Genomic DNA, 27,521 nt, shown 5'->3' with positions numbered 1-27,521 from the left:
TGCTTCCTCCTCCATATTTACCTCCACCACTGAAGATGGATGGAGGTTATGTTCTCATGTCTGTCTGTCTGTTTGTTTGTTTGTTTGTTTGTTACTTGCAAAATCAAAGATTTTTAAAGTATATATTGTTCTGTCGATTTTGTTTTTCTGTCTATTTGTTTGTCAATCGCCAACAGGTCACAATTTTAAACTGATCTTTACCAAACTTCACCACATGGTAGAGTTTGTCATAAGCAAGAAGCCTATTGTTTTTGAAGTCAAAAGGTCAACATAGGCCAAAGGTCAACAAATCTGTCAAATTTCTAAAAAATCTCAATTTTCATCCGCTTGACGAGAAATTTGAACAGGATTTTCATATCAGCTTACTGAATTCAATCAGCTAATTATTTTTGAGGTCAACATCGACCAAAAAGTCAACATCGGCCCAAGGTCAACAACGAAGGTGGTGTTTCTAAAATCCTCAATTTTCATCCCATTGACTTGAAATTTGAAGAAGATTTGCTTGTCGGGTCATTGAATTTAACAACGAACTCCTTTTGAGGTCAACATAGGCCAAAAGGTCAACATCGGCCAGATTTCTAAAATTGTCAGTTTTCTTCCGATTGACTTGAAATTTGAAGAGGAGTTGCACATTTGGTCATTGCATTCAACCACCAATTATTGTTGAGGTCAAATTTGTTTGATGGAATTTGCAATGAACCGTGCTCTGCATGACGTCTTTTCTTATTTGTTTGTAACTTGCAAAATTTAAGATTTTTCAAGTATATTAGTCAGTCGATTTTGTTGTTCTGTCTGTCTATCTGTCTGTTTGTGTCAATTGCCCACAGGTCACAATTATAAACCGCTAATCATGAATGGGCTTTGGTGTTTGCTTAATTCCTGGTGTTGGTTTAATGGTTTGGGTGGTGGGCTTTAGATCATAGGGTCCTGAGTTCAAATCCCGCTCAGCTGTTAAATTAATACTAGATGGGGTTAACTCGGCCTGTCATCCTTCCGAAGTCGGCAAAATGAGTGCCAGCATGCTGGTATACTGTGTTAGAGTGGCGACCCGTCCAGAATTGTGCCCAATAGCCGAGGAGACTGCTTAAGCAGCACCAACGCTCTGCAAAGTGTATGGTCCCCATGTCCCCCTCATCATGAAACTTTACCAAGTCGGAGAGGGAGTCTCAACTGGGAAGCCAATTGATTTTGAGGTCAAAGGTCATCAGCCTTTTTTACAGCCTTTTTACAGCCATTTTCCCTGATGAGCAGGGGTTAGCTTTTTGTGGGTTCCATGCAATCATGGTTCCCTTCTTGAGGCAATGTTTTATGGCCGGATGCCCTTCCTGACGTCAACCCTGGTCGTCTCTTACGACACACAGGGATATGGTACACCGATTCTAACCAGGGCATACACCGGCACCAGTACACTGGTACTCATTTCACTGACCTCGGCAGGATGACAGGCTGAGTCAACCCCCTGGTGTTAATTCAGTGGAAAACGGGGCTCGAACTCAGGACCCTAGGATCTCGACCCAGCCACGCTAACCACTAAGCCAACACCAGGCTCGAGGTCAAAGGTCATCGTGAGGTATAATTTCGAAAATCGTCATTTTTTTCATCCGATTGACTTGAAAATTAAACGCCAATTGCATAGTGCATTACTCAATTGGGAAGCCAACTATTTTTGAGATCAAAAGGTCAAAGGTCAACTCAAGGGCAAGCATCTAAAATCATCAATTTCAATCTGAAAAACAATCAATTTTAACCCGATTGACCTGTGCTTTGTTTAAGATCGTCAATTTTAATCTCAATGAAATGGTCAATTTGATGTATCCATGGCAACCTTTGGAGAGGGGGGGGTGGATTTTACAAGTATCGTGCTCTGCATGTCACCTTTTTGTTGTTTGTTTGTTTGTGAACAAAATATCTCAAAAGGTTGTTGACGAATTTGGATGAAATTTTGTGGAGAGCTTGGGTATGCGACGAGGATGAAATTATTAGATTTTTGTGAAGATCCAAATCCGGACCTTGATCTGAGAATTTGTTAAGTGATTCGTCACCATTGAGAGATAGAGCCAAAAACGACATATAGCACGATATCTAAAATAAAGTTGTGGACGGATTTGGATGAAACTTGGTGGGTGAGTTGGTTTGGTGACAAGAGCAAGCTGATTAAATTTTAGTTCAGGTCCGAATTCAGATCCAGCCTTTCAGTGGGATACAAAACGTAAACTAATCAGCCTTGCGGAAATATGCTCTCCACCGAATGCCCTTCTAGTTTACACCAGTCTTTTCCCCCATTACCAATCACCTGGCCATCGCTTGCCAAACCAACCAGTTCTTATCAACCGTTTCATTGGAGTGCTCACTTGAGTGCTTAAGCCACTTGGCATGTGCTCTACAAGCTGCTTGGTAAAGGAACGCTATTCTCTTCCCTTTTCATTTGCTTTATATCTTTTTGCATAAATATTTGTAATGACTGTTGCTCAACTATGAGTGGTTTTCTTCGATGTTTGTTTGTTTAGAAGCCATGGTGATAGAGTCGATAGCGGTGTAACTTACGTTTCTTATAACAGCAGTTGTTTTTGAAAATATAATTACAAATTGACATTCAAGACAATGTGAAGGTGATAATGTAAACAAAGTACAATATTCTCCATATTTACCCCCCAAAAAACATATAAATGTGGTCCGTTATCTTAATTAAATCTGACAACCTGCTCTCTCCCCCCTCCCCCTTTCCCCCTCTTAGAAAGCGAGGGCAATGGAGGGAGGGGAAAGGTGGGGTGGGAGTCCAGAGGAAGGGATGGGATGGGGTGGGGTGGGAGTCAAGAGAGGGGGCATGGTGTGGGAGGAGATAGGGGAAATGGCAGGTTGAGGGAGGGAAGGAGTGGGAGAAGGGACCCAACATTGCCCAGCAACGACAGGTATGTTTGCTAGTTCTAAAATAAAAATCATGGAAAATTGAAAAAATTTAAAATTGAATAACTGAAAATTGAAAAAAAAAAAACTTTTTTCTTAATTGAAAATATGAAGAAACTAGAGGGGGAGCACTCGGTAGAGTGCAAAACCTCCGCCGTCAATACTGCTGGGTCACTTAAGTGAACCTGATATCCTATTCGTTGTAGGTCAAAACGGATCAGACTCTACTGAACCACGATTGAATAAACTAAACTATATTGACGCGCATGTAGAAATGCCCAAAAAAAAATGGAAATTTTTTTGAAAAAAAAGTTGCAAAATTTCTAAAAAAAAAAATTTCTCTAACAATTTTTTTTGGGGGGGGGTTGGAAATCACTTAAAACATGTAGAAATGCAAAAACAAATATTCAAATATTTTTTCAAAATGGCCGCCATAGCGGCCATATTGGACTTTGGACAGAGTCCAAAATCTAATGGCATGATCCTTGGACCATACCTAATCCCCCCACCAAGTTTCGTTGAAATCCGTCCAGGAGTTTTTCCGTAATACTGTTCACAAACAAACAAACAGACAAAGGGGTGAAAACAGTAACCTCCATCCATCTTCGAAGATGGCGGAGGTTAATAAAAGAAAAAAAAAATCAAATGATTAAATAATTGAAAACTTAAATAATTGTTAAATTAAAGAATTGAAAATTGAAAATAAATAAATTGAATACTTGGGAAAACATTTATTCATTGAAAATTAACTAACTGAAAATTGAAGAATCAAATTAAATAATGGAACAATTCTTTTTCAAAAAGTGGGACACCATATACATCCTGACTCGACAATGTCTCCTTCTGGGAGTCATAACTAGAACGAGCAATTAAAGATTGAAGACCCTCATCAGGACTTATTTTGTGTGGTTTTGTAGAAGGACTCGCATTTTAATTGAACCGTACATACTTTATAAACGCACTGGACTCGGTTGAAAAAGGATAACGTATACTACTGGATCCCATCAGGTGGCGTTTTGTGGCCTATGGTAGCACATTCTATACAGACAGACACAGACGGACCCAAAAGCAATACCCTCTCCTCTGGCGAGGGTAATACAGTAAATAAAACAAGGTTATGTGTTAATCATGGAGAAAGCAACATGTGTATAAATAAATGAATAATCCAAAGTTGTGTTTATTCATGGTGAAGTGAACATGAATAAATGATTGTTCCTGAAATTCTGTACAATGCTGCACTCATCTCTCATGTAAACAAACCAAATCGAATTGCAAGAATTCGGAAATAAAATAATGTGTCCCATGACTTCTGGCTCCAATCGCAAAATAATTTGGCGTGCGTCATACCCCGATATTATTGCATACATCTGGCGAATATGAAAGAAATGCGTCCGGTCATTTTCGAGTGGAGATGCATGGCCGGACGTACGGTTGGACGGATGGACGGACGGGCCTCGAGCCGGGTTGATAGGTCGGGGCCTAAAAACTCCTCTAATTCCCAGTTAAATATTTTGTTGAAGTTTTGTGTTCTGTGTTGTGGTAGAAATGATGGAGTATCGTATGAGGATGGTGATATGTTTCACGCCAGATAGGCAGTGACATCATGCGAGTTATACGATGTTATCATGTTTGGGATATCATCTCTTACCCCAACTACAAACTGCTCGAACATGGGAGTTAACTGAGGATGGTTGGGTGATGGTTTTTGCCAGGGTGGGGCAGAGGACATAGTGTGTAAACGTCGACATTTTGAATTTCCCCTTTTTACTTTGCTTGAAAAAAAAAATATATATATATATATATATATATATATAGAAAGCAAGTCGAACTTCTCTTTTAGAAACTGAGGCAGGAGCAATCGACTGGCCGTGGATCGCTGGAAGGTAATTCCTAATATTTTGGAAATTGTAGAAACAGTATGTCAAAACGAGAAATGGAAGTCAATTTAGATAACGAAGACATAGAAGAAACATATCACGAAGATAAAGGTGGATGGGATGAGTTGATAGGGAGGTTGTGTGTTTGAGTTTTTTTTAGATTTCTAATACCTTGATTGCAGGACACAGTTACATAACATCCTATGCATTTTGACCTTTTCAGTTTACACTATTTTTGTGATTCCTCCTTCATATTTTGTATGTGCTCGCAGGATAGCTTAGAAGAGGTGTGCACACTCCCCTTTAAGCTATTTAGCCTGGGTAAACTGTTACCTTAGGTGTTTGGCATGCCGTGTGATGCATCGGTGTGTAGGATGCTCGGTGAGGATGGCCCAGAAGGATCCATCCAGCACCCTGGGTCATTGGAGGATGTGAAAGATCTTAAAGTCTTTCACAAAATGGTAAGCGAGTTATCGCTAGCACCCTAAAAAAAATTCCAACCGCAGTCAAACGTCACGTTTGGCCAGCCCGTTCCAGAATGGCCTTGGCCGGAATCGTTCCACACACTCAACTCCAGAAAGTGGTAATTATTGGGCCCATTCAATCATAATAATAATATGTTGTACCTTCATGTTATGGTTTTGTCCTCATAGAAAATCCTTATGAAGTCCCCTATAGGGAGTTTGTCATTCTATCTTTCATTTTCTATCTCTCAGGAGAAGTAAATTCTTACAGAAATTTTTCTGCAAGTCTCACTTGGCTGCACCTGGATGGGTTTGAGGCTAGGGGAGTAGCAGCTGAAACTCGAATCCTATCCAGGTTCCTCCTGATGACTCCATCTTTGTTCTTTACTTCTTCAGGTTTCTTCTGATGACTCTAATTCCGTATTTAGTCTTCCGTTTGATTAGCATGGTACTAACGGGTTCAATGAACAGAAATTCTATTTTTTTCCTTGCATTTCAAGGGACAACCAGGTTATTATGGTCAATGTAACGCATGTACAAAATGTCAAATGACAGGTTCACTGCTTTGTTGTTGCAGGCAAGCTGATGGAAATGGCATTCATACATCTTGCATCACTGATCTTCTTGATTACTCTCCATTATTCACTCGCTTGTCCTGATGGTTGCAATTGTACAAGCACAGATGTTACTTGTTTCAACCGCACCCATCTCGGCGCACCCAAAGAATACCTTAATAAATACACAGAAACAATCGACCTGAGTTTCAACAATCTGACCATGATACCGGATGGTTCATTCAGTGGGCTCAAGGCGCTCCAATTGGTCAACCTGGAGAACAACCCCTGGATCTGTGACTGTGACATCTTTTATCTCTACTCCTGGCTCATTAAACAGAACACTAGAACGTCCTACAAGAGCCTGCGCTGCACTGGTCCCAATAACTTGAAAGGACGTCGCATCGAGCTCCTCCATGAACACGAAATCCTTTCCAGCTGTCCAATTCATGATTGCACCTGGTTAATCACATCACACAGCGCGTTGTACTTGCAGGTAGTTGTGCATGCAGTGATTACGGTGTCGATGTTGTTTTTCCTGGCAATGAAACAAACAGCTTTGTCCAAGCTAAGAAACAAGGACAATGAATATAACCTGATCGTGAAGAATGCCGTATCCAACACAGAATATGAAGTGCTGCAATCAAAAACATCAGAAAATAAAGATGGATAGTAATTTAAAAATATATATATATATATATATGTAATTTAAATTCCCATCGGAGCACTTAGTTGACGATGTTGGGATCTCAGGTTGAAAATCCCATATTTTGTGTTTCTCTACTGCCTGCCTACTAATGTCCTTGTGGATGTCTCCTAATGTCCTCGTCGTCCTGCAAGTCAACACAAGTACAAGCTCATCCATGAGTCTTCCATCACCATGGGGACAGGTATTTTAAGCAATAACAAATAGAGCATCAAAAACAGACAATCTTCCCTCATTTTATTATACAAAAGGAATTGTTCAAAAAGTTAATCTTTTAAAACGATTAAATATATTCACATTAGTTTAATGCCAGTGCGATGCTTCATTAAAGGAAGATTCAGTGATACCAAAGCCAAATGATGTTTTAAGTATATTCTGTGCCACACAATGTTGCAGTACTATTGTTCGACGTGAATAAAGTATATTATGCTATTCAGTTGTGCTGTGGATTTGATACTGGACACATGCCCGGGTTACCCGTCTGCTTGTCTGTCTGTGAACAGGATATCTAAAAAAAAGTTGTGGATGGATTCGGATGAAACTTGGTGGGCAAATTATTTAAGCGATTCTTCACCATTGAGAGATAAGGCTAAAAACCACATATAGCATTTTATCTCAAAACGTTATGAACGGATTCGGACGAAAGTTGGTGGACTCGTTGGGTGTGTGACGAGGACGAATTGCTTCGATTTTGGTGAAGATCCAAATCCGGATCCGGCCTATCAATGGGATACAAAACGTAAACTGTTCAGCCGAGCGGAGGTATATGCTCTACGGAGTTCCGTTCTCATTCAGGACCGTCAATATGATGTCCGGTAGTTTTAACAGCTGGTTTTGGGCAAATCATTTTACAGTCATTTCAAATCTTGGGTGAGTGCTTGCTCTAAAGTTTGTTTTTGTTTTATCATGAAAGGTGAAGAAAAAAAAAAGTTTATATATTTTTTAATTTTTCAAATACAGAAGTCCAAGACGAATGTTCCACAGATTTTGCAAACAGGCGGTCCCACGGCTTACCTGTTTATTTTGTTTGTCGACACATCAGCACATAAGTGTGTTTAAAAAACGACTTTCTACCTGGATGATGATGTATTCAGGTTTTGCCCAATCTCATCCGAAAGCTTCGAGCGACATTGGAATTAACTCACAAAGGCAATTTTGAGTTGCAATATATTCTTGGGCTGGCAGGATGGCCAAGAGGGATGGACGCTTGCCTGTAAGCTGTCGAGCCTGGGTTTGAATCCTGCCATTAATGTGTGTGCTGTCCCTCGGACAAATGTTAAACCGGTGTCCAATCTGCTGCTATTAGATGGTGAACGTTAAAGATCCCACAGCATCTTTCGTGAAAAGTAGGCGAGTTATCGCCGGCACCGTGGCCAACTTACAAATTCCAAGTTGCAAATTACAAGTAGCTAAGACTTCCTGCGTCGGCATGGTGACTCATCCAGGTTTGTAACTCAAACCATGAAACTGCTTCGGCAGCATAGACGTCCTACATAGATTCATGGTACATGGATGAAGGAATGAAGGAAATATTCCTGGTTCATAATGCTATGTTATCTGTCACAGAAAAGTGCGACACGTTGTATCGACAAAAAGCTGCAACAATATCATGCCACTTGTTCTCCAGGGAGTACAGTGACCTGCAAGTTTTCACCCCCTTCCAAATTTTCACATTTTGATGCCACCTGAGATATTTCATGATGCTTTTAAATCAAACTTAATATATATCGAGTCTTCAAACTATTCCAAAGTGATAAAGGTAAAAAAAAAAATTCAGATAAAATGTGAACATTAAGGGAGAAAAATGAGATGATTATGTTTCATAAATATTCAAACCCCTTTTCCTAATTAACCCAAAATCACTTAAGGAGGAAATTATTTGTTTGAAAGGTTACAAAATAAGTGTAGTAGGTTTCACCTGTATGTAATCAGTGGTTTAACAAAAAATTAAGCTCCCACACTTATCTAAGGAGTTTTAAGGTGCAACTCACTTGGTAAACCAACAAGGCAAACATGAAGACCAAGGAGCTTTCCTAAGAAATCAGCCATAAAGTGGTGGAGAAGCACAGTTCAGGAGAGGGTTATAAGAAGATTTCAAAGTCACTCATTATCTCCGAGTACGATAAAATCCATCATTAAGAAGTGGAAGATGTATCATACCACACAGACTCTACCCAGATCAGGTCGCCCATCCAAACTCTGCAGCCGAGCAAGCAGGAAACTGGTTCAGGATGTCACTGTAAATACATCAATGATTTTGAAAGATCTGCAAGGCTCCATGTCTGAGATGGGGGTCAGTGCTCAATCAATCAACAATATCCTATTCCCTTCACAAAACTGGCCCATATAGACATGTGGCAGGAAAGAATCCATTACTGAAAAAGACACATCTAAAAGCTCGTATGGAGTTTGTGAAAAAGCATCTTAATGATACTGCAGGCATGTGGAGAAACGTTTTGTGGTCAGACGAGACAAAAATTGAACTTTTTTGTCTAAATTCAGTTACGTCTGGCACATGCCCCACATGACACATCACCCAGTCAACACTATCCTTACTGTCAAGCATGGTGGTGGCAGCATCATGTTATGGGGCTGTTTTTCATCAGCAGGGGCTGTCAAGCCTGTCAGGATAGAAGGGACAATGGACAGTGCAAAGTACAGGAGAATCCTTGATGAAAACCTGTTCGAGTCAGTCATGAATCTGAAGCTGGAGATTCACATTTCAGCAGGACAATGGTCCGAAGAACAAAGCTAAAGCCACACAGGAGTGGAAAAATAACAATAAAATAAATGTTCTTGAGTGGCCCAGTCAGTCATGACTTGAATCCAAATGAAAATTTAAGGTGACACTTGAAGATTGCAGTCCATCGACGATCCCCATCAAACTTGGCAGAACTGGAGCAATTTTCATGTGAAAAATGGGTAAAGATTTCACCATCTCACTGTACAGAGCTGGCAGAGACCAATCCAAAAAGACTCATAGCAGTCATTGCTGTTAAAGGTGCTTCCACCAAGTACTCACCTCAAGGGCTGAATAGTTTTACAACCAGTGAATTTCGATGTGTACATGTTTTTAGTTGGTATTCCTGACATATAACCTCCTTGAACTATAACAATGTTTCGTTTGATCCCTCCAGTTATGAATAAAGAGTTCATTTGGAAAAATTGTTTCAACATAATTCGTAATTAATCTTAATGTGGCATTATTGGTAGGGGTGAATACTTTTGCAGGTAAAAAAAAATTGATTAAAATCTAAATTTTCTTTCAAACACAAATCAAAAAATCCTCCATGCCTAAGCTGTGTAATCCATGAATCACGAGACCAATGTAAATGTGCACAACCAGCACGGTCGGGGTAAACCTGAATAAACACTTTCACCGAGTCAAGGTTTGGAGAAGGTTAACGACATTGTTGCTTCAATTGGCAGACTGTGTTACTATAGCCCATAGCCTAAAAATGAAAATTGGACATCAACTTGGCTTCCATCACATTTGTTAGCAGCACATTGGTCTGCAAACATCAACAAACCAATGATGTTAAAGACAGGCCTCAATGTGGTCGACCTCCAACACAAAAGGTGTAGCTCTGATCATGCTTGTCAGGTGTACAGTATTCCTTTTACCACCACTGTTGCGGCATGAACCGGCTTCATGCTGCAGGTCACAAAGTCATCAGACCAATAAAATTCTCTCTTCTAACCCCAGAGCACAAAGCATCCCTCTTAGTATGGTGATGAGCACATCAACACCAAAATCTCACATCCTGGAGGAAGATCCAATGGTCTGATGATGAGAACCGATTTCTTCTGCACGCAACCGATAATAGAACTGGGGTTTGGCGGACACCTAACACAACCTATACACCCAAGAACATTGTAGAGTCCATCCCATTTGGTGGTGGATCCTTTATGATTGTAAACTTGATCACATCTTGGCAAAAACTGCCATAAGGACATTTTGGCAATTTGAACTTTTATAACTTTTGATGTACACATACTAGAACAAACTATATAAGGCATATGAAAGCATAATTCATAAGGTTTTGTTAAAGTTCGTGTTATTAATGGTGTTAAATCCACAATTCCCTGAGGTTTCTTGGTGAGTTGACACTTTCTGATGAGGCAACTTCAACATCAGTGGTAAAATAAGCCACCACAATTACCACATTTAGGGAACAGAAAAACCTCAGGTCTGGCAACATTAAAGAGACTTACTAAAAATGAATGTCTGGTGTTCTCTCAGGGAGTCACACATCATTGGTCCTTTCCTTTTTTGGAAGAAGCAACAGTCAATGGTGAATGTTTTACTTTGCAATGTTGTAGAATTTCTTTGTTCCTGAACTATGACAAATAAATCTTTCACATATTCCCTTGCACCAGCAAGACGAGGCTTCCTGCCACTATGCTTCTAATGTGTAACAGTTCTTGAATGATGTCCTCCCAGACAGGTGGATCGGTAGATGTGGACCAGTTGCTTGGCCACCTCATTCACCTGACCTGTCCCTATTGGACTACATTTGACAGGGCGATGTAAAACTGTTTACTTATGAAAACAACATTCTTTTGATGAACTTCGGGCTACGATCACAAATGCAATTCATGAAATGACTCGGAAACAACTGGAGAATATTTTCAACAAGTTGTAAAATCGGATTAAACAATGTATTACGAAACGTGGCGGTTATGTTGAAGCCAAAAAATTTGAACTGAATCGAGTAAAAACTTGACACACTTCTACGAAGATCCATTTTCATGGATGACAATGCCAGACCCCACCATTCTCGTGTCGTTACTGACTTTGTGAAACAATGCAATCACAGCATTGCATTGGCCAGCAAGATGCCCCGATTTAAATCCAATGGAGCATGTTTTGGACATCTTAGATGCAGATTTAAGAAAATGTACCTTCCTGGACAGACTCTGATACAGATGGAAGCTGCTTTGCACAAGGAATTGCAAATCTTTTGGATTCTCTCCCACAGCTTCTTCAAGGGATGAGGAGGGTTGGGTTGCAGCATTAATTTGTTCTTTTGGTTCTTTCACACATTGACCTGTTGAGACATTCATTTCATTGTGACATCACTGGATGTTATTATTGACTGGTCTTGAGCTATACATCACAGGATGTGCTGTCACCAGCCCCATTCTAAAGTCAGTGTGTTTTTGGTGTGAAACAGCGCTATTACATTCTCATTTTGATTTAAAAAAAAAATCACTCATGGAGTGACACTTGGCGAAACGGAAGGGCAATCTGGAGAGCACATACCTCCACCACGCTGAATAGTTTACATTTTATATTCCACTGATATGTTGGATCTGAATCCGGACCTTAACCAAAATCGAATTGGCTTGTTCTCGTCACCTAACCAACTCATCCACAACTTTGTGAGATCTCCTGCAATACATTGTTTTGGGCTCCATCTCTCAATGGTGAAGAATCGCGAAAAAAATTAAATAATTCTCGTATCTGGATCCAGATCTTCAACAAAATTGAATCAATGAGTCATTTTCACATACCCAACCTATCCACCAAGTGTCGTGTGAATCCATCCATAAGTGCCAGCATGATGGTATCCTGTGTTGGAGTGGTGACCCGTCCATGATTGTGCCCAATAGCCAAGGAGACTGCTTGAGCAGCACCAACGCTCTGCACAAAGTATGGTTCCAATCTCTTCCTCCTCCTCTTTAAATGGTCTTGTACTTGAAACGGTCTTGCTGTTGTTTATTATTTCTAACTCACAACCTCTTTTTGCTTGTTTGGTCAGTTTCTTATTTAGCTTGTTTGCTCCGATACTTGTCAATCTGCTTCCTTTCCAAATGATAGATACCAAATAAATACCTTATGCTTATTATTCTTCTTAAACTCCATTCTCAATCATGTTACAAACCGGTATATTCATTTAATTGTGCTTGGAAAAGGTTACATTTGCTGTTAGGTAACAAGAACAACACCAGGAAAAAGGCAAGGAGTTTAAGAACAGAAGGCGAGAGAGGACGATAAGAAGAGTAAGAAGGCATCGACACATTTTCAAGCTGCCATGCTGTGTTTCAGGCGGTGCATATAATTTTGAAATTGACATACTCAGTAAAGGAGGAACGAGGATCTTCTGTATGCGAACCGGGGAGTTCAGTGACTCACCTATTCCATAACCACTATGGATTAACTTCAACCCTTTGTGCATTGGTCTGTTGGGGTTTCAGCTTCACTTCTTATATTAGACCCGGTGAGATATTCTTCGCTGAACTCTCTCTACTCACGGAACCTACCTGTCAGACATTGCCCTAATGTTATCTCAGCGACAATTTCAAAGCTGCACCTTATATCCCCTCGTTGGCGCCATTTCAGTGATTTACGCACTATTTTCAAGAAGGCACTCGGCTGGTTGACTGGTACATATCTCTCAGAGCTTATTCATCCCTTCAACCTCTCCTGTCGAAGTAACACATCATCCTTTACAGCTTGGAGTTCCTGGCTTCATCATCTGTGATACAGCTTCACCTGTGGACTCAGGTTTTTCTCTATTTTTCAGTGATACGAGGATTTCACCTTCTGAGGATTTATAAAACGCGACTGTCCAGTCGGCTTCATCCTGAGTGTACACTCCAGACTAGATCCTTTCAACTGTGCTCTCCGCTGACCTTTCACCCATTTATCACCTGCTGGGGGTTATTGTATGAACTGCTTCCTTGAAATAAGTTGCCACATCAAGAGTCATGAGTTGGCTTCCAGCTAAATTGTTGTGTGTGATATATGTACTTATTTAATTCGGTGATTCTTAGGAAAGTCATTTATTAACCTCCGCCATCAAAGATGGATGGAGGTTACTGTTTTCACCCCTTTCTGTTTGTTACTTACGAAATCTTTAGATTCAGGAGGGTGATGGCTAGTGCTGATTCGATTTTGGTCAAAATCGGTCAAAGGTCAAGGTCACGGTGAGGTCAAATATTCGATTTTTGATGGTTTGGTACAGATAACTCGAGAACGGAAGAAGCTACCAATGTCAAATTACACCACGTGATTCAGGAGGGTGATGGCTTGTGCTGATTAGATTTTGGTCAAAATCGGTCAAAGGTCACAGTGAGGTCAAACATCCAAAACATTCGATTTTTGATGGTTTGGTACAGAATCATCGTAGAAACTTCTGGTTTGTGTCGCTACCTTCTCAAGAGACAGCTTTTATTAGACAAGGTCAGAGGTCAAGTTGACGATTTCGTAAGTACCAGTCTGACTGCTTGTTTGTATGTTTGTTTGTTTGTTTGTTTGTGAACAGTATTACGGAAAAAACCCCTCGATGGATTTTGACGAAACTTGGTGGGGGGGTTCGGTCTGGTCCAAGGATCATGCCATTAGATTTTGGACTTGGTCCAAAATCTAATATGGCTGCTGTGGCGGCCAATTTGAAAAAATATTTGAATTTTTATTTTTTTGCATTTCTACATGTTTTAAGTGATTTGCAACCCCCCCCCCCCCCGCCAAAAAAAAAATTGTTAGATAAAAAAAATTTTGCAACTTTTTTTTCAACAAAATTTCGATTTCTTTTTTTTGCATTTCTACATGTTTTAAGTAATTTCCAACAAAAAACATGCCAAAATTATAATTGCGGCTGATTTTGGAACTTCAGGTGGATATACCCACGTAAAATCAATTTCTGTCTCAAAGAATCTAGTTATGACGAATGAATTGAGTATGTAAAAGTTAAAAGGGAAAGTTGCAAACTATAACTCTGTGAGCACTGTTGACGTCAAATTGAATGAATAGGATATCAGGTTCACTTGAGTGACCTCGCAGTATTGGCGGTGGAGGTTTTGCACTCTACCGAGTGCTGCTCCCCCTCTCGTTGATACATTTAATTGGCAATTTGTACTTAAGGTAGACAGTAGGGATCAATAAATATTCCTAATAAAGTTACTTGTCTCCTGTCATATGTTCGTTTCACCCTTAAAACACCACTAAAGGCACAGTAGTGTCTTTATTTGTTCTCTGCCATGACGCACTCTGGGTTACTGGTGCACTCGCTGTGCCCTGAGCTCGACACATAACAACCAACTGAACCTATTTCTGCTTCAAGCATTGCTCCAGACTATAATGTATTTACTCGATACATTATCCATTTTTTGCTTAAAGTGTGCACATTTGTTTCATGGAACTTGCCCTGCCCTCCTAGTAACCTTTTCTTTGCTCATTTGTCTGATGGGACCTGCTTCTAAGACCCAATTTATCCTAATTGTGGTGTAGCCATGCCCACGGGGAGGGGCATGATGATGATGCATGATGGGCGTGATGGTGGAGGAGTGGCCGTGGGGTTCGGCGAGGGATATGAGGTGTGCACGCCTCATATCCCTCGCCGAACCCCACGGCCACTCCTCCACCATCACGCCCATCATGCATCATCATCATGCCCCTCCCCGTGGGCATGGCTACACCACACTAATCCCTTCAGAATCTGCATGAATAAAACCCACTTGTTGTGCTCTCCTATTGTACTCAAATCTTAACAGAAGCCCTGCTCACACTATGTTGTGGTCACTCATCCCCAACTTCACACCTACTTAAAAAGATCATTACCCAAACACATGTTGATATACTGCCCTCACCCCTAATCCTCCCTTTCAAGGTTTACCCACAAAGTGGATTAATTGGCAATACTGAACTAAATCTAGAAATTCCTCCTCCACCCCACCTTACCCCTGTACCTTGACCCAATCTATACCAGCCAAATTAAAATACCCCATAATCATTACTCTTCCCTTTCAACACACCATTCTTGAGTTCAGAATGATTAACACCAACAGAAAACAATGATTAACATACTTGAAGTCACTCTTTAAATGCCAACAATGAGGGAGTGGCATCATCAGCACGATACAATGAACAGTCATATAATGTTCATTTAACTATTACAAAAGCAAGGTTATCTATGAGGTCCCACTAAATACCAGATCTGGACCGGGCAGTAAATTTTGCTGATTGATACTTACAATGGCTCAATATATGCTAGACCAAGCCATTTCTGCAGAAAATTTTTTTAAAATCACCTATAATCACCTATATTTGCTAAAAACAATCGCAACTCAGTTGGGTGTGTCCATACTAATTAGTAGCAGGAATAGTTATGGTTACAAAAGGAAAGATGAAAATAGGGTTACAATTCAGGATTAGATTATATATACACTTTTAAACAAAAATAGATGTTATCTTCATCAATTATCAGTAAAGTCAGTAATTTGTGATAGTGCACCAACTATGACTTCCTATTGTTTTTATGAAATAGACGAAAAGATAATTACTTCCATCACCAAAAGTGTCCAGAGGTGGTGGTTTCACCACTGTCTGTCTGTGAGCAGATTATGTCAAAAAGTTATGGACGGATTTGGATGAAATTTGATGAACAAGTTGGGTGTGTAATGACGACGAATTGGTTAGATTTTGGTGAAGATCGGATACTTTAATTTTTAAAGTGATTCTTCACCAATGAGAGATGGGGGCCAAAAACGATATACAGTCGAGCACCATCTCAAAACGTTGTGGAAGTGTTCGAACTAAATTTGGTGGATGAGTTGGATAGGTGACAAGAACAAGCTGATTTGATTGTGGTTCAGGTCCAGATGCAGATCCAGTCTATCAGTGGGATACAAAATGTAACTTGTTCAGCCTGCAGATGTATGTGCTCTATCGAGTGCTGTTCTAGTTACCTTCGCATTCTGCGAAAGGTTAAGTTTTGGTCGCCGTGTATTTATTTATTTGTGAATGTGTGTTTGTTTATTATTCGCATAACTCATAAAGTATTAAACCGAATTGCATGAAATTTGGTGGGATGATTCGTGAGTATCCAAGGACGATTTGATTAGATTTTGGGAGCGATCGGGTCAAAGGTCAAGGTCAGGGTCATGAAAAGGTCAAAAACACTTTTGAGCATAACTTCCTTCATAATACAGCTATCGACATGCAACCACCGCCATATTGTTCCATGACGAGATACCTTTCGGATATGTAGTGTCGGATTTGACGTAACGTCATCGGAAATGCGTCTAAATGACGTCACAAGATGACGTAAATTTTCAATTTTCGATCTCATCAGTTTTGATCATACCGTTTTGTAGGACTTACCTTAAGGACGTCACACACCAAATTTGACTTCGATCGGACTGACCGTTATGACGTCATTGACGTTTGAACATGACGTTTTTCAATTGTGGCTAAAATGTCCTGATATTTTACATTCAAATATCTATATAATTTATTAAGCAAAGTCTCCCAAATCCAGGCATTAGGATCAGTACCAAAATATCTGTTTATTGATTTACAGGTTTTTCCAATTAACTCTGTAGTCAAGGTCAAGGTCACACTCAAGGTCAAAATATACTTGTAGGCATAGCTTCAGATCTAATAGAGCAATTGACATGAAACCAACGTTAACACGTTCAGTGAACTACGAGCTTTCAGAATGGTAGTCCCCGATTGGACGTGACGTCCCCGGAAGTGCGTCAAAATGACGTCATTTTTCAACTTTTTAATTTTTCAGTGTTTATCATTCCATTTTGTTGGACTGCCTTCAAGGAGGTTACACACCAAATTTGACGTCAATCGGACTGACGGCTGTGACGTCATGGACGTTTTAAAATGACGTTTTTCAAACGTGCCCGGAAAAAAGTGGTGGCGAAGGTATGCGCTCTACCGAGTGCCCGTTCTAGTTTATCAATATTTTTGCAGAAAGTTTCAACTCGCACATACATAGACCCAGAATAAGTATCAGTCACTAATATTTTGTGCCCTTTCAAGTACCAGTAAGCATTGGTCGGGAATTAGTAGGATCCTCTTGAGGTTACAGAGTGCCAACGTCACAGAAACTTTGAATCTGGTTGAAGCCCCAAATCATCGTCAACAATGACCTGTGTGTTTCTCACACAAAACAGTGATACAGTGCAGTACCTCCAAATTTAATGACGAAATTATGCTTCTTGAAACGGTAAAAGGAAATATGAAAATACATCAGATATTTCGAGCTCCAAAGCTTCTGAAACACCACATTCTCAGCTATATCTGTCAAGGCTATAACATATTTCGAGGCTTTCAACCTGTTGGAACACAATATTCAGATATGTTGTAAGTTTTCAGATCACAAGCAATCTGACAAACACAGCAAATGACTATCACACTGAAAATCCACTTTAAAGGTGGGGTTACAAATTAGTAATTTGTTTAGGATGCCGTCGATAGCTTTCCTACTCTTCACCAAGGACACAGTGGGATCTTGAACATCTACCAAATAATGCCAGCAGGACAAGACACCCAGTTTGACACCCATCCATAGGAGGATGTACTTAATGAGTCTTCACCCTGCTTGTGAAACACCAGGGTGACAGTTTGTCGCCGAGCTGAGATTTCAACCCAGGCTAGACAGTTCTGGAGCAATTGCCCACACCTCGGGATATTCTGCCAGCCCAAAAACTACCTATCAGCATCACGATGAATACTAATTACCTTATACCTTCCAGCTACATCAAAATTAACTCGTCCACAAACTAAGAAATGAGAACAAAAAGGTTATTTACAAAAATAGTTGGTTAAAAAAAATTTCATTAAAAACATGATGTACATTGTTTAAGTGAGACAGTAAAAGAGCAATGAAGCACTTCATTAAATTCAGCTGATGACGAGCGAAGGGAGGTCGAGGCCATTTGTTCCTGATAGTGAAACACACTGCAGCCCATGCCTACAGAAAACAGACTTTGTTGAATGCTGGCCACATATTCCATCCAATCATTATATAACTTTGTGAAATTAATTATCCATGGGTAGGCACTCCTCCGTTGAAAGTTTTGTGTCAATTGCTTCAGCGTTTGTGGAGAAAATGAATTTAAAAGTGAATAAAGGTGAACAAGTGAGGGCGGAAGAAAAGAAAAAAAAAGTGAGGGACTTTACCGACGTTCCACAATATGGTCAAGCATGGTTGAGGACCCCTCTTACTAGTTATTAAAACAATTTACTCTGTGACTTAGATGACACATTATTGTCAATAGTTGCATTAAAATGTGAATATTTTTCCCAACATTGATTGCTGTTCTATTTGTTATGTTACTTCAGCGATTGGAAGTTGTTAAATATTTTAAATGGAACATGCAGCAAAGGAATTTACAGAATTGAAATGATAAACGTGAAACTATCCATAATGTCAAGATAGTAAAGATGACCCAACTACATTGGAGGTGATAGAGATAACTTGAAGAGATGAGGTGAATGAGGGTTTCAGAAAATGAGAAAGAAAAAGAAAAAATAAAAAAACAGGAGGGCCAAACATGCAGACAGAGAGAGAATCAGAGAGGCAGATGCAGACAAACAGAAAATGGGAAGCAGACAGACAGGAGGAAATGAAGAGCGAGAGGTCCAAGAATATGCCACAAAATTAACACAGTGTATAAATATCATGACAACAAGATCCACACACGATATAAATGACCGATTGTCGAAAAAGATTGTTCAAAAGGAACAATCACCGAAACAAAGGTAAAAAAAAAAATGCAAATAGAAACATTCATAAGAAATTATTCCAAATACAATGAAGAGAGATGGGGTTTTGTTGTGTTTGTATGTAAATGAAACAGCATAAGCAGCGTAGTGCAGGTGTGGTCAAATAATGCATATTATCAAGACGTGTGACATTATCAAGATTTAAATTCCAGGTTAACGAACTTATGGCCGGAGGAATGAGACTTAATTCCAGGAGCATCGTGCAAAACAAAAACCAATGAGGTCCGTATGAAGCACAGACCTCACCATTTCAGACTCCCCACATTTGATAATCAGCTAATGTTTGCAAAATAAAATGCTTCAACCTCAGAAGTTTGCCAAGGCTGTGTGTGTGTTAAGGACAGTTGCCTACTCAGCAACCCAAATGAGGAACAACACTCTTGTGGTCTTGCTTGTAAAGCTGATTTTTATTCACGATACAATACTCATCACAAAATCAAAATAAGTTTAAAAAAAGTTCAAAAGTGAAATAAAAACACTTCCTGACAGAAGTGAAGCTCAAGGAAGAGCCACATATTGTTTTGTCAATTTTTTAAAAGACTGCCAAATGAGTTTTGGAGTATTATTTTATGCTCAATTTTTAAGAGGTTGACTCCTAAAGTTATTGATTGTGAGAAGGCAAGCGGTCATGTGATGCTAAAGGGCAACAGAAGGAAACTGGTTTTTATTTTTTTTAAGAGAAAGCAAGAGAAAAGGCTCTGTATCCAAGATTGATAAATGCATCAATCTTATGGCTCCCCCCTGCAGCTGTGAGCAACTGATGAAAAAGAAGATGGCAAGGTGTGGGAAAGCAAAGGGGAGAAGGGAGGGAGGGAGGAGGAGGAAAAGTGCGATTAAACATTTATTTAATATTAACCAAAAATTTCAGAGTTTTCATATTCCAAACATTACAGCAAACCAAAATGTGACAGCTGCTGAACACTCACCTGCCGTTCAGTGCAATGATGACTGGCAGCTAATGAGTAGACGAAGGGCAAGGAGCAAGGTATGCGAGAACGCACCTGCCCATTTACCTGGCAGTGATCTATCATACGACTTGTCCCTGCCGCGATAATCTGCATAGAGATTGGCTGTATCAGGATTCTAATACCAGCAGTAAGTCATTCTACGTCTGCTTTCATCTACTGTGGTGGTGTACTTGACCTTGACTTTCTAGTATCAGACATTGCTACGCAAACAAACAGGAAGGTTTTGTACTAAAGCAAAATCACATACTAAACTAGCAGAGCATGCACCTACTGGGTGGGCAGAGTTTGCACATCACTTACTGAAAAAAAGTATGGGCTGTATATTGCAAGAGGATGTTTGTGTGGTGTGTGTCTGAAAGGGGCCAAATGGGTCGAGAGGGTCTAAAGGTGTACAGGTGTAAACAGTCGAAGGTGTTTAAAGGGAGTACATGTCGAAAGGGTCAAAGGAGTCTAAGGAGTCTGAAGGGGCTAAAGGTAGGTCTGAAGGGTAAAGGGGTCAAAAGTGTCTAAAAGGTACGTTTCAATAGTATTTTGGGGTCTTCAAGGTCTAAGGGTCTAAAAGGGGTATATAGTGTCTACAGGGTCTAAAGGTCAAAAGGACGAAGGGGTCAAAGCACTCTGAAGTGGGTCTAAGGGTTATAAAAGGTCTATGGGGTCTCAGGGGTAAAAGGGGTCTAAAAGATCAAAAGAGTCAAGGGGTCTAAAGGGTCTTAAAGGTATGCTTAAGGTCTAAAATATCTAGAGGCATCTAAATGGGTCCAAATGGTCTCAAGGGGTCTCTAGGGTGTGCAGGTTTAAAGGGTTGAAAGGGTTCAAATGGTGTATGGGGTCCATCGGGGGTTAAATGGTCATAATGGGTCTAGGGGGTCTAAATGGTACATTCCAATAATAAGGTGTAAAGTGGTCAAAAGAGTCTTCAGAGTATATAGGGTCTAAAGGCTCCAAATGGGTGGAAGGATTCTGAAGGGTCTAAAGGTGTCTAAAAGATACCAAGGGGTCTTGAGGGTTCTAACGGGGTAAAACTGGATAGCAAACATATAAAGGGATAGCAAACACATTGTTACATTTGTAGGATGATGATATTACCTGAAAAGAGATAGAAACGTATATTGTGGTATGGTCCATATACGAGTAGTTAGCCCATCTCAATGTGATCAAGAAGGGAAACATAGCTAAATAATTGTCCGTTTAAATGTGCACCATACGGAGGGTGGTGTGTTTTAACAAATAGTTAGGGTTTAAGGTAAGGAATCCTACATATTATTTGCTTAATTGGTAAGGTGGTGGGCTTGGGATCCTAGGATCCTGAGTTCAAATCCCACTTGGCTGTTGAATTAATACCAGGTGCGGTTGATTCTGCCTGTCATCCTGCCGAGGTTGGCAAAATGAGTGCCAGCTTGCTGGTATCCTGTGTCGGAGTGGCGACCCATCCAGGATTGTGCCCAATAGCCAAGGAGACTGCTTAGGCAGCACCAACGCTTTGCACAGATTATGGTCCCAATGGATGGATAGATGGAATCCAACATATAACCTCTTGTATGCCCCACCGGATGAGGTGCCGAGGTGAGGCCGAAACAAAGACAGAGGAAGGGCTTTAAAGTGGGCTACGCTGTCCAGAGAGAGGGGAAGAGCTTTTCGTCGCCTTCTGAGGGGCAGAGTGATGGGCGCCTCCAAAGGGGTGGAGTTTTCGTTGCCCTGAGAGGGTGGAGTTTTGGGACTTCTGGCAAAAGCGAGGAGAGTGGGAGTTCTCCCTCAGTAGAGTTGGTTGGAGGTGAAGAAAGGAAATTGAGAAGTGTGCCTCTGGGGATAAATAGAGTCATATCTCAGTCAAGTGGGTGTGAAGCAAGACAGAGTTGGCGCCCTCCCCCGGGAGAGTTGGCGGCCCTCCCCCGGGAGAGTTGGCGGCCCTCCCCCGGGAGAGTTGGCGGCCCTCCCCCGGGAGAGTTGGCGGCCCTCCCCCGGGAGAGTTGGCGCCCCTCCCCCGGGAGAGTTGACGCCCCTCCCCCGGGAGAGATGGCGCCCTCCCCCGGGAGAGATGGCGCCCTCCCCCGGGAGAGATGGCGCCCTCCCCCGGGAGAGATGGCGCCCTCCCCCGGGAGAGATGGCGCCCTCCCCCGGGAGAGATGGCGCCCTCCCCCGGGAGAGATGGCGCCCTCCCCCGGGAGAGATGGCGCCCTCCCCCGGGAGAGATGGCGCCCTCCCCGGGAGAGATGGCGCCCTCCCCCGGGAGAGATGGCGCCCTCCCCCGGGAGAGATGGCGCCCTCCCCCGGGAGAGATGGCGCCCTCCCCCGGGAGAGATGGCGCCCTCCCCCGGGAGAGATGGCGCCCTCCCCCGGGAGAGATGGCGCCCTCCCCCGGGAGAGATGGCGCCCTCCCCCGGGAGAGATGGCGCCCTCCCCCGGGAGAGTTGGCGCCCTTTCCCGGGAGAGTTGGCGCCCTTTCCCGGGAGAGTTGGCGCCCTCTCCCGGGAGAGCTGGGTTTGGGGCTGAAAAGAGGGAAGGCGATCATGTGGACAGGAAACGGTTGCTCTGTCTGTGGTGTCTGCCTGCCTGCCTTCCTTTGCATGTTTCTGCCTTTGCCTTGTAACTGCTTCATCGTCCTGCCTTCTCCCTGGCTCCAGCCTCTGTGCCTGCTCCGTCATCTGCTCCCCGTTTTGTCATGCCTGCTGCCTGTTCGTTGTCCTGCCCACGGACCTGCTGCTCCTCATTCACCAGCAAAGATAAGGCCTCACCCAGGATTTTTCGTTCCCTAACCTTGTCTGTGCTGGAATCCGGTGTGTGGTGCCCACAGGTTCCATAGTCTCATTGTATATAATTAATTATTTATCGAAAAAGTTCCTCCTTTTTCACTTCCCCAACCCGCCATTGTCGTCTCCACTGTCATAATCACCATCCCGTGATTTGGTTTGGGAAATACCGTAAATCCGTTAGTTTTAAAAGAGTTAAGAACCTCGTGTGCTTCTTGTGATTCCCATGCAAGCAAAGCAGCCAATTGTTCAAATGCAGTCCAAGGGAGTAAAAGCCAGTTTGGTCCATCTGGCCAACATCAGTCTTAATCGACATGGACATGACAATGTAAAGGGAAAGGAAACATATAAAGGAAGGGCAAATGATAAAGGAATGGCAAACGATAAAGGAATGGCAAACGATAAAGGAATGGAAAACAGACTTAGAGCTGCACAGTGCACATCGTACCAAATCCTCATAGAAACGCACGGCATGATGGGATCCAGGGAGAGCGAACACTGCAGCTGGTGTGACAGAACGTAGATGCCAAAGGCTGAGCAGTGGGCCACCACCACAAACCTATTCAGAAATTGGAAAAGAGACACCAATTTGTCACTCACACAATATGAAAGAGTGAAAATAAAAACGAATTAACAACAGCATCATCATATATCATCAAGATATGACCCAAATGTAATGCTCAAGCTTTCAGGGTACATTAACTTTTGAGACCGCAAGCATTGGCAGGAATGCTTAAGCCAAATTGTAGATTGCATTTATCAGTTTTCAAAATATTTCTAAGGCCTATGCCTCTGTGATGGTTGTATCTTTTAGTTTCAAATGGACATTATACTGCAAAAGTCCTGGAAGAGAAATAAGAACAACCCCAAACCTTTGCTAAAATTCCAGGTGGAAAAACTATAGCAGCGAATTGCCAATCCGCACACGCCCTGTATTGGACACTCGATCAAAGAATGTCCAAGCTGCTACCTTGAGAGTGAGATCCTTTGATTCACCTGGTAGCCTTCGATAAAAGTTTTCACAAATAAACAACAGACTCAATTTTTTTGAAAATAAATTGAAATCTTCACAAGGTTAAAGTAATGTGAATCATAAGCCACCTTGTAGTTGACAGGCCACAGAGTCCACACAGATTTCAGGCATCTGTCCAAGCCTAATTTTCCTGCAATTGTGTGTTAAACTTTCACAACAAATATACTTCCCTGGCACCCTCCATTTTTGCACCCCTGTTGTGAATTTTAGTTTTTACTGCAAACTGCCAAATATTTCCAAGACTCATGTTAACCCAACATTTTGCTTGCATAAACAACTAAAATGGCATTTGGTAGAGCACATACCCTCTGCCAGGCCAAACAGTTTGCGTGTTGCATCTCACTAATAGGTTGGATCTGGATGCGGACATGAACCAAAATGTAATCCGCTTGTTCTCGGCACTTACCCAATTCAACCACCAAGATATCGTGCTATATATCGTTAATTGGCCCCATTTCTCAATGGTGAAGAATCACTTTAAAAAATGATTGTATCTGGCTCAGGATTCGGATCTTCACCAAAATCAAATCAATTCGTTCTTGTCACATGCTCAACCTGTCCACTAAGTTTCGTCCGAATCCATCCACAACTTTTTGAGATGTGTTTTATATCATTTTTAGCCCTATCACTCAATTGTGAAGAATCACTGAAAAAAATTCAGATTCGGTTCCAGATCCGGATCTTCACCAAAATTAAATAAATTGTTCCTTGTCACACACCCAACCCAACCTTTCTACCAAGTTTCATCCGAATCCATCCACAACTTTGAGACAACCTGCTCACAGACAAACAAAAACAGACAGACAGATGTGAAAAAACAACCCGTCACCTTCAGTGATGGAGGTAACTAGAGTGGTGCGATCGGAGATTACTGATAGTTCCTGGTATCGCCAACTCGTAATATTAGCCAAATGGTAGCACTTGAAATTCTGCTTCATAATGGAAATAACGGAAAAATATTAAATAAAAGAAAAAAAAAATTTCACAGAGATCACACAGGAGGAGGTACAGACAGCAGAAAAGAGGATTAAGAAGGTAATAGTGTTGTGGAGCCGGGTGTCTGCGGTGAGCACGACCGCGAGGTGGAGCAGTAGAGTCGGCTCCACCGAACACCCGGAATCTAGATCTCCGAGAGGCACGGGTCCCTTACAGGGCCGTGGTCGCCAATATTTTGACGGCGTGAGGTAGGGTCCACTTGTCTAACTCCAATTTACCTAAGTACTCACACCGTCCAACTACCGGAAAACCATACCCTCGGCAGGCCTCGAGCGGAACGAGCCGTTATCGTGCTCGAACCGTGCGTAACCCGAGCGGATGGTAACCAAGACCTGTCGGACCAAATGCACAATTTGCCGCTTCCCAATTTCCCAACACGCACCGTGCGAAACCAATGAAAGAAACACAGAAACGAGCTGATAGATTCAGCAAAATGGATATTTATTTACAATAGGCAAGGAGGGGAACACAGAAGAGCAGAGTTATCACGACTAAAGCAAGGCAAACCAGCCGTTCTGGAGAAGAAGATGTTTGAAGGTTTTCGGATAAATTCAATATGGCCACCAAACCATGTGACCTATCAATTAAAAATTAACAAGCTTCTGAAAGGATGTGTTGGGGAAAGTGTATGTGAAATTTTGCCTCAATCTGTCCAGCCGTTCTGGAGAAGATTTTTAAAATTTATTAATTTTCAATCCAAGATGGCTGACGAACCATGTGACCTATGACATCATAAATTTGGATTCTGCCTCCAATCCTCCAGTGGAATAAGTTTGTGAAGTTTCGTGTTAATCGGATGAGGTGTGTTTTTATATCCAAGATAGCCACCAAACCATGCGACGTCATAATTTTTACTATATATGCAGACATGATGGAAGATGATAGTTGCAAATTTTCGCTTCGTTAGGTTATGTGATTCCAGAGAAAACATTATTTAATATTTTCTTGAATCCAACATGGCTGCCAAACCATGTGACCTATCAATAAGAAAATATCAAAAGGCACCAGTTCACCACTTGCTTGATATGTGTACCAAATTTCGTAAATATATCTTGAGGGGATTTGTAGTTAAACTCCGGAATCGAAATGTGACAGACGGACGGACGGAACCCATTTCTATATCCCCCACCAACTTCGTTGGTTGGCGGGGGATAATAATGTATAAGGAACACAGGCACTTAACAGTTTCTACTTATAGACAGGGCCCAAAGACACACACACACACAAATACCCCAAAAAAAGATGGACCTCGAGGTCTTTATTCGAGGTTTCCAGCTCAAGGGAAGATGAACTGGAAACCAGAGCTATCTTGGACCTGTCCACCTAGTGTGGTCTTCGACGTCTTGGAACAGCAGGACTCAAACCTGCAACCACGATGCCACTCCAAGGACCAGGGACTGAGGGTGAAGGGCGGACGCCAACCAGCGCGAGCGCGGATGAGGCAGCGAGCGCCAGCAGGCAAGGCCAGGCGATCCGGCAGACCAAAACCAACTCTCCCAGTCGGATCGCACCAAACAATTATTCACTCCTTCTCCGGAGGGGAGGAGCCACCTCCTCATACCCGCTCTCCCTCACTGGACGGTTTTGGCGCGCAAATGCGCTCGTCGCCCTTGTGATTGGCCAAAGGGGGCGCCAAGTCCGCTGATTGGACCGGGGGGGAGGGGCGTGGCGGGCGTCACGGCAGACCTCCCCTCAAACAGGAAGAGGAGTAACATTGTCCTGCGTTGGCTCTCATTGGCCGACCGATGGCAAACTCACTCGCATCTCTCTGATTGGTCCAGAGAGACACCAAGTCCTTCTTGAACTCCGCCCACCGCGAGCGTTATGGCGTCAGGATGGAGCGAAGGTGTTGTTGTAGGTGTAAGTGATGTAAAAATGTAAAAGAAAACCCTGACTATCAAAATAACTCCGCAGCGCACGAACATTTAATTCCCATTAGACTAGGGATGGGACCCTAACTAGAAACATGTACTTACCAATATAACTGCCCTATAGGACCTGGCTGTTGTGTGTTCATGGCTTCCAGATTCGCAACAATAGCACCAGGAATTGACGAGGTGTATGCAGAAATTACAGTTGTTGAGGGAGAATTTGGAGTCAGTTGGACAAAGAGGCTGATAAATATATGTATGAGAGAGGGTTTGATTCCAGATGATTGGAGAACGGGGCTAATTGTGCCGATATGGAAGGGGAAAGAAGATGTTCAAGATCCGGGGAAGTATAGGGGCATTACGCTCCGAAGTCATGTCATTAAGTTATTGGAGAGGATTCTGGATGGTAGGTTAAGGAAGAGTGTGGAGATGGAGATCAGCAAAAAGCAACAGGGGTTTAGAAAGGTTAGGTGGATGACGGATGGGATGGTCATGCGGAGAAAGCTAGTGGAGAAGACGTTGGAGGTGTAAGGTGAGATGGCATTTGGGATTTGTGGACCTGAAGAAGACCTACAACACTGTCCCAAGAGAGATGGTGATGGTGACGCTGATATGGATGGGAGGGCCGGAAGCAGAAGTTAGGTTGATGGAAGGTATGTATGAGAGAACAAATGGAAGAGTTTTGGTTGATCCTGGAATACCAGAGGAGTTCAGCATGAACATCGGTCTGAGGCAGGCAAACTCTCTCAGCCCACTCATGTTTATCATGGTGATGGAGTTGGTAAGCAGGAGGACAAACAAGACAGATATTCTGAGGAGGATGTTGTATGTGGATGATATGGCTGTTGTGGTGGAGAATAGACAGGAGAAGC

General features: G+C 42.0%; 2 protein-coding genes across 2 annotated transcripts in view; one reads left to right on the top strand and one right to left on the bottom strand.

Moving 5' to 3' along the window:
• The first annotated feature begins 4,662 nt into the window (after positions 1–4,662).
• Positions 4,663–6,937, top strand: LOC147028832 (platelet glycoprotein Ib beta chain-like). Its single transcript, XM_085879594.1, has 2 exons — positions 4,663–4,787; positions 5,823–6,937. Exon 2 carries the CDS (start codon positions 5,831–5,833, stop codon positions 6,470–6,472), a length of 642 nt encoding a protein of 213 aa, XP_085735720.1. The 5' UTR covers positions 4,663–4,787; positions 5,823–5,830; the 3' UTR covers positions 6,473–6,937.
• A 12,483-nt stretch (positions 6,938–19,420) lies between these two features.
• Positions 19,421–27,521, bottom strand: part of THOC6 (THO complex subunit 6) — a 59,628-nt gene continuing 51,527 nt past the window's right edge. Inside the window, exons 10-12 of the mRNA XM_085879592.1 lie at positions 23,198–23,308; positions 19,961–20,089; positions 19,421–19,791 (exon numbers count right to left, since the gene is read on the bottom strand). Coding sequence (XP_085735718.1) covers positions 19,708–19,791; positions 19,961–20,089; positions 23,198–23,308 — 324 coding nt within the window. The 3' untranslated portion in view covers positions 19,421–19,707. The remainder of the gene's footprint in view (positions 19,792–19,960; positions 20,090–23,197; positions 23,309–27,521) is intronic.

Source organism: Eptatretus burgeri, chromosome 4 (assembly GCF_056783735.1).
Source record: "Eptatretus burgeri isolate ZD-2024b chromosome 4, Ebu_testis_v1, whole genome shotgun sequence".
Taxonomy (NCBI): Eukaryota; Metazoa; Chordata; class Myxini; order Myxiniformes; family Myxinidae; genus Eptatretus; species Eptatretus burgeri.
Note: the sequence above shows the minus strand (reverse complement) of the source record. Positions and strands in the feature narration are given on the sequence as shown.

Excerpts from the sequence above, each read along its gene's own strand:
- LOC147028832 (XM_085879594.1), top strand. The coding sequence starts at position 5,831 with ATGGAAATGGCATTCATACATCTTGCATCACTGATCTTCTTGATTACT.